This window comes from Chelmon rostratus, chromosome 11 (assembly GCF_017976325.1).
Source record: "Chelmon rostratus isolate fCheRos1 chromosome 11, fCheRos1.pri, whole genome shotgun sequence".
Lineage (NCBI taxonomy): Eukaryota > Metazoa > Chordata > Actinopteri > Chaetodontiformes > Chaetodontidae > Chelmon > Chelmon rostratus.
The window spans coordinates 21,287,324-21,299,544 of NC_055668.1; the positions used below are offsets into that span (position 1 = coordinate 21,287,324).

Sequence of the window (12,221 nt, forward strand, 5' to 3'; positions counted from 1 at the left end):
TTTAAACGAGTAACTTCCTGACAATGGATGACAATACAAGAAACAAAACGTTTTCAAAGAAAATAAATCAAATATAAAATAAAATGTAATTTAAAAGAAATGACTGTACACGCAGTGTCAGATTCAGTTCAACTCTGTGAGCCCTTTTGTAGGCCTGTGGTTAGGGTTAGGAAACCTTGTGCTATGTGGGGACTTACATGGAAATCTTTCATTAGAATCCCCAGTTTTGGCCTCGATCCCTGCCTCCTCTTCCTCCACTGTCTCTCCTCCCCCATCCTCCTCCCCCGGTTCGTCCCTGTCCTCCTCTTGGATCGCACATCTCCTTCTCCCTTTTGTGTTTCTCGTATCTGTCTGCCATGAGCACCAGGTCCTCAGGGACCTCCTGCAACAGAATTCACAAAGGTTATACACACTCTTTACTATGCTTTGCCAAATGTTTTATTAAATCTAGTTTAAAAATTCAAACAACAATAGAACATGTGCCAACTACTTGCTTATGATATTCTCTCAGCTTTCAGATACAACTTGGAAACTAAGCATTCTTTTCTGATTAATGACTTTAGTGTCATGGAAAAATGTTTTATTTTGGGGGAAAAAAAATTCAGCAAACAAGCCATTTTGTAATAATGTTTTCAATGAAGTGAGACCAATAGAATGTATACACCACTGTACATGCCTGATTTTCTTGTACTAAGTCTCTATTAAGTGAACTTCCTGCTGACCTGTCCTGCTCGCTCCAGGATGGGAATCAGCTCAGGGGCCATCCTCCAGTTTTCTCTTGTTACCAGGGTAACAGCAGCACCTGAACGCCTGGAACACAAATGCATCAAAACATCACAAACAGCCAGAGAGTGACAGTGATATTCAGCCATGTGACCCCTGGACAATGCGGGACACCCCTCACCCTGCTCGGCCAGTCCGGCCCACGCGATGGACATACTCCTCTATGTTGCGTGGGAAGTCATAGTTAAAGACATGTGTTATGTCATGGACGTCCAACCCTCGAGATGCCAAGTCTGTGGCGACCAGGACACGAACTCGACCTGGAAAAAGACAATTCTCTGGTCAGTTTGTTGGCTCAGACTTAACTTGTGGTAGTTCATTGGCTTCAAGGTAAGAACAACAGCTCAGCATCAACATTTCACTTTCAGAACCAGGGAAAGCCAATGTTTTAAACCACATTTTCCTAACTGCTGCATACTCTCTTTAAAGTCCTTGAGAGCTTCTTCACGGTCATACTGCTCACGGTCACCATGGAGACTTTGCACAGCCACACCGTGCAGACACATGTCACTGGACAGGTCGTCAGCCCTGAGATTGCATGCAAATAGTGACACAAACACACGCATAGGAAATAGTTAGTATAGGAGGTAAGCACTGCCAATTGACATGTGGTTAACTCTGTGGTTTTTAGCCACAACCCACAGATGTTGGTAAATACCAATTTTCTCCTTTGTGTACAAGCCACATGTTGTGACCGACCACTCACACAAGCTTCTTGCCAACAAAGATGAGGACTTTATCCTGGGGCAGCATGTTTCTGATGAAGTCAAACACATACGACTTTTTCTCATCTTCATGGACGATCAGCACTGTTTGTTGCACTGTGTTCACTGCCTAAGACCCAGACAAACGCAGGAGGCATTTAAACATGTAATCCAGATGGGGGCACAAGGCATCTGAATTTTACTTTATAAGAGCCATAAAATATCTGCCAGGGATAAATAATGAAGCAATATTTAACTGTTTTGTAGCAGAGAAACAGGAATTTCTCATAATTGACCACAGTTAATACGCCTACTAAACGATGTATTAATTTCCACTTACAGCCAAGTCCAGAGTGCCCACATAAACCATCATAGGATTCTTCAGGTAGGATTTGGCCAATCGTCTCACACCGGTGGGCCAGGTGGCACTGATCCACAAGAGTTTACAAGTTAAAAAAAAAAAAAAAAAAGTTTATTTTCAATTCTATTTTGTACATCCTACAACAACAACAAAAAATCTCCACAGCACTTCTGTAAGGAACAGTGAAACAAGTCAATGCATGCTGGGGCTGAATTGCTTTAAAAAGTTTCATTCCTTTAGTGAAAATGTGGATCAGTTTAACACAGTTATGACACAGAATGTATTCTCTTAAGACAGTAATCATTCACCATCAGAATGATGAAACATATTTGCTGAGTAATGTACGTCTGTGGAACTGTAGCAGAAACACCAACACTGGATGACTTTCATGCTTAATGTTACGTAAATGCTTCCTCTCTGGGGTTGCATGTGTCCCTCTGTCCTAACATCCTGCTTATTTACCATGTGATGACAAAATTTCTTTAACATGCTTCGTCTGATTTGACTCATACCTGGTCATGACAGTCTGTCGGTCTGGGCGGATGTCCAGAAGAATCTTCATGATCTGGGGTTCAAAGCCCATATCTAGCATGCGGTCAGCTTCGTCCAGCACCTTTTCCCAATAATCAGAGCAGTTATTAAAAACAAACCCTCTGGGCGCAGACGCACAAAGAAAAACCAGACATCAAACACAGAAGTCTTCTTGTATACTAAGAAGAAGACAACGACTAAGAAGAAGAGGAGGAGGAGCTGGAGGTGGTGGTTATATTGTGGACAGTGAAGGCACATAAACATTCAATCCTTCAAACATAAAACAAATATGCAAACACAGCTGACCAAGTAGGTGATGGAGCGCAGACTGATGAGTTCATTCATCTGTAGATCATTTAGTCGGCCTGGTGTAGCGATCACTATGTCCACTCCATCCTTCACCAGATTGATCTGGCCCCTTCTATCCCCTCCGCCATAGATACAGATACTGAGAGAAGGTAGAGAAGGAACAGTGACGTTCATGTCGCCCCAACATCCTAATCAATTATTGATTCTAAGATCATCCTTAAAGGTACAATGTGTAAGTAGAGTGTAATTTTAGTTTAAAATGTTCAAAAAAAAGAACTAACATCATCCACAGAAATGTGAAGAAGGAACAGTTCAGACATTACGTCATAGATGTCTTCTGAAGTTAGCATGCTAACCAGCTACTTGTGGCCCATCCTGTCCTCAAAAGGTGATAGTCCTGCAGTACAGCCCCCGTAGATTCAGCTGGGAAATGTATGCGAGTTTCCTATGTTTCACTAGCTCTCTTCCCAGGTCAAAAAGTAGCAGACTTCGGGGTATTAGGTGTGTAATGCAAGTACAGAAAAGTCATTACAAGTAGACTTCTACTTTTTGTGTTTAATTTAAAGGATGTTTTACAAAGTGTGCTTAAAGTGAACTTAAGTTCTAATTAAATGTTTTGAAAGTGAATATACTAATCCTGCAATACTTAAAGTGGCATTTCAGAATACTTGTACATTCTTCAAAAAGCAGAATTTTAGTTTAATATCCAGTCCTTATCTAGCAGTGTTCACCGGGAGGCCGCTGAGCCTGGTTCCACTGGCCGCAGTGTGAACAACAACAACAATCACCACCCCCCGGTGCTCCAGCCTCTCAGTTGGGGCAGACTCCAGTCAGCTAAAGGACCACCAGTTGCACAGCTAACTGTGCTAACTAGCCAACAGCAGCTAGTAGCTACAGCCAAAGATAGCTACAGCAAAGAGTACAGTGAGCAGCAGTTATCGCCATGTTGCTCCCTATTAGTTTGAAGTGGCCTTTAACAGGTGGCCGACTCTTACACTTTATACCTTTAATGACTTTTGATAACGTAAGACTGCCAGACCTTTTGTAGCTCTTATAGCGGTACTTTTTGCACTCTGTTTCAATCTGCAGGGCCAGCTCTCTGGTGGGAGTCAGCACCAACATGCCTGGCCCACCCCGCCCACATCTGGGTCTATCAGGGAAAGAAGAACATAAGGACGGTCGGACAAACAGGCACAGTACATTACATCATGGCACATTAAGCACACCAGGCCTAAAAAGATGAAATGTGGTGAAGCCGGTCCTGTACTCACACAGGTTGTCCATCCATGTGGATGAACCCTGGCAGCAGGTAGGCCAGGGTTTTCCCTGTTCCTGTCTGAGCGATGGCTATCAGATCCTCCCCGCTGAGCAACACTGGCCAAGCCTGAGACTGGTGAAGAAACAAACCAAAATATCATCATACATTTATACAAACAAAGATATTAAAGCTGAGATTAAAACAAATTTAATACATACACAAAACCACAACTGATATATGACAGACTAAAGAAGTTACTACCCTGCAAATATACTGTAAACTTAAGTTATTTTGTGATACAAAATCAAAGTGCAAAAAATAAACATTAAAAAATATCTACAGCTAGCTTTAAAAAAAGATGAGAACACAAATTTAAGTAGGTGACAAGATTACTCTAAATATGAGCTCTGTTCTTAAAAACAATGAAGAGCAATGATGTTGCTAATGACCATGCAACAACACACTAAATATATGTCAGACTCCAGAGTCTAAGGTAAGTGGCTAGATGTTGGCTTTCATGTGTGTCCTTCTTAAGACTTGATGAATTTGACTAATTTCACACTAAGAAAAACAATAAAAGAATCAGACATGTTTAGGCCAAGAAACGTAGTAACTTATAAGCCCATGTTCTTTTAAAGACAGCATTTAAGATCAACATTTGGGGAAATACACTCTCTTTCCAAGAGGCAGATGAGGACTATTGATATCAATCTCATGCCTTCGCATTTATTACAGAGCTTATCATTGTGATGGAATTTTCTGTCACTCTGTCACTTGACTATGCCCAGTGGGGGCCTCAGGGTCATGGTCAGGCAAAGGGGCCGTCTTCAGGCCAGCTCAGGCTGAAGGCAGAGGTCTCTTTTGCTATGCTGGAGTACAATGCAGCTGTTGGGTAGTTTAGGCAAACTGGCGCCCTTCAGAAGCACTGTTGCAGAGGCAATCAAGGGCATAGCTGTGCTGTCCTCCAGACATTGTGGCAGACATTGTAGACTGTCTCCTGTTAGAGGAATGTGCTAATGGTGACCTGAAGACGCTTGCAGCGTGAGCTGGGGAACGAGGATGAGCATAGTCCCTTGTTATAAAAAAAAAATGACCATAATTGGGAATGAAACAGATCTAGCGCTTCAGCTAGGAAAAGGGACTGATCACGGGACGCATCCTTCAGAATTGAGGTGGCATCAGGCAGTGTTCACACTGTGTTGGTGATCTCTCTGTCCTCCTCGGCCGAGCATCAATACACTTTCCTGCATTAAGACATCCAAGTCCCCAAACAGCTTTCCTTGGGGGGGCACGAGTAGACCGAATACGACATTTTTCCTTCATAATCATAAAACATGATGTGGGGGGAGCTTGCCTGGCTCAATCGAAAGTAAAAAATCAGAACTATCAACGTCAGTATTTACACGATGTGCTGTTGTTTAACCTGTTCATACACAGAAACATAAAAAAAGGACGATCTATGATTTCAGGGGTGTTCACATGTTGGCCATGTCTTGATGAACGAAAGATACAGCAAGAGTTTCCTTCTGCAAGACTGCAAGACCTGGCAAGAATGTACCAAAAAAAAACACCCAACAACAAACATCTACGTAAGGGAAAGGTTTTTTTTAATGTTCAATGGATGGCACACATACCAATCTGACAGCATCAAAGCATTACAGAGAGAAAGCATAGGCCAGTAATATTCCATTACATCTCACCAAGCCTCTTATTGTGAAATGAAAGTAAATTGGAGAAGGAGGAGATGCAGTTTCATTTCTCCTGACCGCATACTCGTGGTTTAGTTTTACATTCACACAGTCATAAAGAGCAGCACTTCCTGCCCCTGGAAAACTAAGGAAAAAGCCCTGACCACGCCTTTACGGGAAACAACAGAACACGTGCGTATCAGAGCACATTCAGTGGAGCATGTCCTCTTGAGGCTCTGACAAACCAACTCTGGGAAGTAAGCAACTGCATTCAGGACAAACATTTTACATGACTTAGCCTTTCTTGTAAAGCCTATGTACTGAAGTTACCAAAGGGAGGAGAATCGCAATTGTACAGTATTACATCTGCAGATGTAGGCTCACTAAGACAAATCACTCGTTTTCATGTATCACTTGCTAGATAAAGATGTGCAAACACCCAAATTTATTCTCTTTTTACACCTTCTGCTACCACAATTAAGTAAAGGTAACTTCAGTCTTCCTGTGTCACACTTGTGTGACAATGATCTGCAGGAAGTACATACGTCTGCATGCTTAAACAGTAATGTCAGCAAATTAGAAACCATTTGTATTGTGCAACACTTCAGAAGGAAAACTAAGTAGGATTTATATTATTTCCTAAAGCAGCTGTGATAGTACAACTTCTATGGTAATTTCCCATTACCCTCAATACAGTGGAAACACTGAATAAGTATACTAAGTAAAGGTTAGTTCCAAGAGCCTCTCAAACAGGTAATTCATGTACAAAAGTATCAATGAAATTAGCTTTTTGGCTCAACACAGAGTCATCTAAGATGGAATTTCATTTGATTACCAAAAAAAAATGACACATTTCCTTTCATTTCTGCTTTTTGGGGAGGCTACTATAGGTTAACAATAATAATAAAAAAAACATATAATTCCCATCAAGGCTGCTGTTGTTGTGGGTATTTCCAAATATGGATCTTTGTTAATAATGGGTTTTGCCAATAGCAACAGATAATGAATAGGGCAGGTTTCTACAGGTACATCTGTCTTTAACACATCTAACTGGATTTTTCCACTCCAAAATAAGGTGCATTTTTTTAATAGGAGTAATCAAATAATACACATTTTACAGGAAAGAGGGTGATGCAGTTCCCTGAATGACAAGTACATACCTTTACACAGTAACTGTCCCAAATTGGGATTGTGTTAGTGAGTGGTTTGGAATCAACCCACCTAAGTAGTTAATTGCAGCAGGTTATGATCTGATCCTTATCTTGTCAGGCATAAGCAACTTGTTGTTCATCAACTCAACGTGAACATCAGCTTCAGCTTTACACAATTGTAACACATCATTAAGTCCATGATACGGGTTCTTTGTATTCTAATATATTCAGCAATAATACGTCAAAGGATGATTAACAATACATTACATAACAAAATTGGCCTGTTGATAGGCTCATACCTGGATGGGGGTTGGTCTCACAAAGCCAACTTGCTCAATATTTTCCATGACCTCTGGATAGAGCTCAAAGGCCTCTAGAAAGGTGCGGCAGGGATTGGGAAAGGGCCGCTTCTCCCCCTCGTCCTTCAGGTCATCCACAAAGATATTGTTATTCTCCTTCCTGTGAAAAAATATAACAACCAACAACATTGTGAACTGGTTGAAAATGTAAAGTGGTTGATTCCAAACAACACTACCCTGCTAGACACAGAAAAAAAAATGCAATATGTTTAGCTGTAGTTGTTGTGTTTAAGAGACCGCATTTGGTCCAAATTATGTTAGATTTCAAAACACCATAAGAACAACAAAGAATCTTCTTTTTCGATTTCAATATCCAAAACACTGTCAGTGTAAAATACATTTAATAAACAGGAACTTGTAATAATGACACTGACTGAGAGACAGACAGATTACAAATTTTAATAAAAATTTGCATCCTGGGGACATACAAATCAGGGCTTGGTGCTACTCTGGCCTTTTTGTCCTGCACAGCCAGATTTGGACCACAAACCCTTGTTGCCAACTACTTTTCTTGTATTACCCAGCAACGCTGAATCTCTCGCTCTTATTGTGAGGCCCTGAAGACTGAGAACCACTGACCAATTCACATGCTATGTACTCAGTACTACAGATGGACCTGCTCAGCGAACACATGAAGTGGATAAATGGTGCCACCTATTTGTGTGAGGCTGTAATGGAATTGAAATTCTTATCAAAAATGGGGGGTTTGAGGTTTTGCAACCCTGTCAGTAACACAAACATAGAAGACCATTAAAAAAATCCAAATCCAAATAGTTTCTTATATAATACCAAAAACACTGTATAATATAATATGAACACTTATGGTACTCTTCTTTTTACACCCACAGGGGACAAGATGATGTGACAAAAAGGAAACAGTCAGATTTACCTCCATTCACTGACCTCCTCCGCTGTCAGCTTGGACACACTCTCTGCCTCAGTGTAAAACTTCTTCTTCATGGGTGGGAGGTCTGGTCAGTTGCAAATATTTATGAAATCGTTTAAAGCCATATATGAAGCACATTCATTCGCAAATGAAACTCAGGTGCCGTATCACAGGACATTTAAAATTAAACTATGATCATGAAATGAAAGCGATGACTCTCTGCTTTTATTGAAAAGTGTTTACATCCAATGAACTATTTGAAATTCTACCCCTTGATCTACATGGCCCCTCAAGGACAAAAATGCTATGATTCCAACATTGTTTCAACCAATATAACCAAAAAACACCAATAAAGGTAAAGGTCATCACTTTTTAAACTCAGTAATTGTTAAATTTCAAATCCATCATGCTGCAGCAGGGCCAAATCAATGAAAACTACACAAATCAAACAGAAAAACACAAAAACAAAATATAAGCCCTCACCCTTCCACTTCAGCTCCTCATACTTTTCCTTGTTCTCCCGAATGGTGTTCCAGTTTATGGATACACGTGCCGGAGCAGCATTTGCTGCCTCTAATTCTGTAGCTGACCAGACAGAGTCATTCCTTATTCCTCCATCAACTCCTCCACTGTAGTCTCCTCTGTCCTCTCCTCTTCCATAGTCTCCACCCTTACGAAGAACTGAGAAACAGATCAGAATGCTACAGGAGATTAATTTTTATTTGGAAGCTATAGTACAGTAGTGTAACCAAGTATCACTAAGCAACAGATTTAAATTAATCAAATAAATAAATTAATTAAATTAAAATAAATCAAATTTGTTAACATTTTTGGGAAAAAAGATAAATATAATAATTAACTGGCCATTAGCAACACAGAAGCTAATTTTGGCTGTGCAAATTAGACAACTGAATGTCTGTGTTTATGTACCACAACAATGACTGCACAGATGTTAGCTTTAAGCTAGCTAGCAACAGACACACCAACTGTAGTTATGGGAGTGTGCGTGCTTGTGTGTTTGCATGGCATTCTCAGCCTCTAACTGGACTCAAAACTCACTCTCTGTACTTTCCCCCTCTCCTCTGTACATTCATGAACTTGATCCATAAAGCCCAGAGATAAGCAAAAACATAAACTAAACATTCACTAAACATTTCCCAACTGGTGCAGGCAAAACGTTCCACTTCTGAAACGCTCCCGGTGGGGTATGAAGGCATTTTGAGGTTGGAACAAAACCATGTCGCAGACATAACGTCACAGAGCCGTGCCCAGTGGAATCAAGGTGTAAGAGCTATATGAAGCCGAGGTGTCTGCTGAAATGTAAGTGCTTAAAGCAGCTCAGTGTCAGGTGAGGTGAAAATAGTTGAAGTGTAACTGGAAGAATTTTGTACCATTGTGAAATCGAGAGCTGCCATCTCCCACCAGGTCTTCAATCATCTCCTTGGCCTTGTGCTGGGCAGCAGAGGACCCAAAAATGACCACCTCACCTTCATAGTCCCCCTTGTTTATCTACCCAGGAACAGCAGAGTTACACACAGGGAGTAAAAAAATAATCCACAATGTCCTGAGCAACATTCACTCTGTTTAGCAATACAGCAGTCATGTCTTGCTGTTAGGTCCAGTGCCAAAAACATCTTAATTGATCTGGCTCATAACTAACTTAGATAATTGACTATATCACAATATACAGGCTTGTTGAATTATGAAGATGAATTAGAGGTACTTATAGACCTATCTGCATTTCTGTTGAAAGGAAAACTTCAATAATCCAAACAATCCATTGGCAGTTTACATTGTCTTGCATTGGTCCTGACCCCATTTGAACTTGGTTTGAAATTGAACTGATTTGACTATGGTCTTGGTCCCTCCTCAGACCCGCGGAAGAACATGTGTAAGCATGGTGAAGTCCACATGACAAAAGAATTGGGAACAAGAAAGCAGAGTGCAGGCACTTTTTAATTTTTAAGCGCACATTATTGTTGCACCACCACCACTAACATCAGTCAACTTGCCTTGATTCTTGCGCCTGTGAGCTCTTCAAGTTCGCGGATTTTTGCTCCTCCGCGACCTTTAACAGGATTAGAAATTAATTCAAGGTGTAAACAAAACTTCGCTAGTTAAACAATCGAAACATAAATAACATACGCTACAGTGTCATATAGCTACAGGTCAAACCCACACACTAACTTCCTAACGAACTTTGCAGAACGGGGATTACACGACAAGTAGCATAGCGTTTAGCATTACTAGGGTTAGCCAACAGAAAAGTTTAGCTAGCTAAGACCGCAAGCTGCGCAGTACAGTTACCATTTCAAAACAAATTTACTGCGTAAAAACCTAACTTACCTATTACCCTCCCAACTGAAGCGTTTTTCACGGTAAATGTCACAGGCGGGGAAGAGTCCGACTTTACATCGCCAAACGTCCGTCGCGCCGTACTCTGGAGAACCGGGCGGCCTTCGGCTCCACTCCTCCGGCGGTTGAACTCGGACCCCTCGTCGATGCAGTCATCGCTGCACCCCCTCGGGGCTCTGCGTCTTAAACCGAAAAATACACGTTCCCTTTGACGGTCATCACCTGGCAATTTCCACTCAGTCGGTGCTGCTTTTGGAGCAGGTTTCTGAGTATCGATGCCGTCTTCATTGTCATCACATTCCCAGTCAGACATTTTAAATTTGGCTCTCCACCTGGCACCTAGCTACACCCCCAACCGGAATTAGGCAACTGTTAAGCTGTCAATCAAGACCACGTCGCCTTCACGTCCTCTCCGGCAGCTCATACTCCCGCCTCTCTGATTTTGGATAGATTTTAACCAGATTTTGACCAATATTGTGTCCATAAATGGGGATTTGAACTAATTAAAAATGTGAAATTATAATCATAGCATAAAAATGTGGAGAAATCTCCCCAAATCAGCATTTTTAGATACTGCCATAACCTGTACATCCATTATCTTCCACCCTAAACACATAAAATCATTCTAAAAAAGGCAACATGACATTTTGATTGCAAAAAAGGACCCCAAAACCAAAACAGTTTAGTTAATTTGTACTTTATTAATGAATAATAAAATTATTTTTGCATTTCTCATCCAGAGAACATAATGTGCACTTTAATAAATTAATTTCAAAGAAATAATAATGTTAACATTATCAAGCTTTAAGGCCAGTTGTGTAATAAATTACTGTTCAAGCAGTAGAGAAATGGTATTATTAGGCATCCAAGCCATATAAAGTCTGTGGCTAAAGCTACATGACTTATGTGAACTGGATGCCCAAAATGAGCAGTTTGACTTCGACTATACAGTATGCTGTAGGCAAACAAGACCTTGATAGGCCCGTGAAGAAAAAAATAAGAATTTTCATATGCAAGAAAGGCACCCTGAAGCAATTTACAGACTGCGAACATGAGCGTGTTTTATGAGGGGAATAATCCATCCAGTGTCCCAACAGGCTGAGTCCATGGGCTTTCCTAATTTTTCAGTATTTGTTCCATATCTTGCTCCAAAGTAATTAACAGTTCTGGCTGGCCTCTTTTCATATGTAGCAAAACTCAATCAATAACTGAAACAAAACTATTCCAATGTTAAGCATTAAACTACCATGTCACATTTTCAGGCTCCTCAAACTCATCGTTAACAACTGTGCTTTCACGTGGATGATATCATACCACAACAACTCCTGCATGGGCTGTAGAATAGTTAAAAATCAATCTACAAGTGTTTACAATTGCCATTTGTTAGTGGATAATACTTGTTTTAGTCTACTACAGGATGTTAATTGGCTAAGCAATTCACTTACTCACCATTCAAAACAAAGGGAATATAACTGGAAGATAACGATGACTAAACATTGTCATCAACATATTAAAATACATTTTTTTAAGACTGCTGTGACTGCGTACTCCTTAAAATGTAAACATGCAAAAACAAATCAAAAAGGCTAACAACAATAAAGATGGCTGATGTAGTTTTGTGCATCATTCTCATGATCTACAAGCAGGATGGCAATGAAAGTAATCAAGTGAGGACAGTGTCATTTAAGACACTCGCAACACGCCGTTTTACATAAATCTGCCAGTGAAAACATATAATTTCTCAATCTGAATATGGACTAAATGCATCAAAAATATAAACATGTCCACTTCTGTCATTTTTAAGATTATTACAAGTTCCCCAAATGGTTAAATATT

General features: G+C 40.5%; 1 protein-coding gene across 1 annotated transcript; it reads right to left on the minus strand.

Moving 5' to 3' along the window:
* Positions 1-211: 211 nt before the first annotated feature.
* ddx43 (DEAD (Asp-Glu-Ala-Asp) box polypeptide 43) lies at positions 212-10,698 on the minus strand. The gene is made up of 16 exons (XM_041948016.1): positions 10,377-10,698; positions 10,043-10,098; positions 9,422-9,539; positions 8,514-8,711; positions 8,034-8,115; positions 7,085-7,244; positions 3,960-4,078; positions 3,728-3,838; positions 2,686-2,827; positions 2,361-2,461; positions 1,828-1,915; positions 1,490-1,617; positions 1,202-1,311; positions 905-1,043; positions 723-810; positions 212-382 (listed from the first exon to the last, which is right to left on the minus strand). The coding sequence occupies exons 1-16, from the start codon at positions 10,696-10,698 to the stop codon at positions 212-214; spliced, it is 2,133 nt and encodes a 710-aa protein (XP_041803950.1).
* Between the last annotated feature and the right edge of the window lie 1,523 nt (positions 10,699-12,221).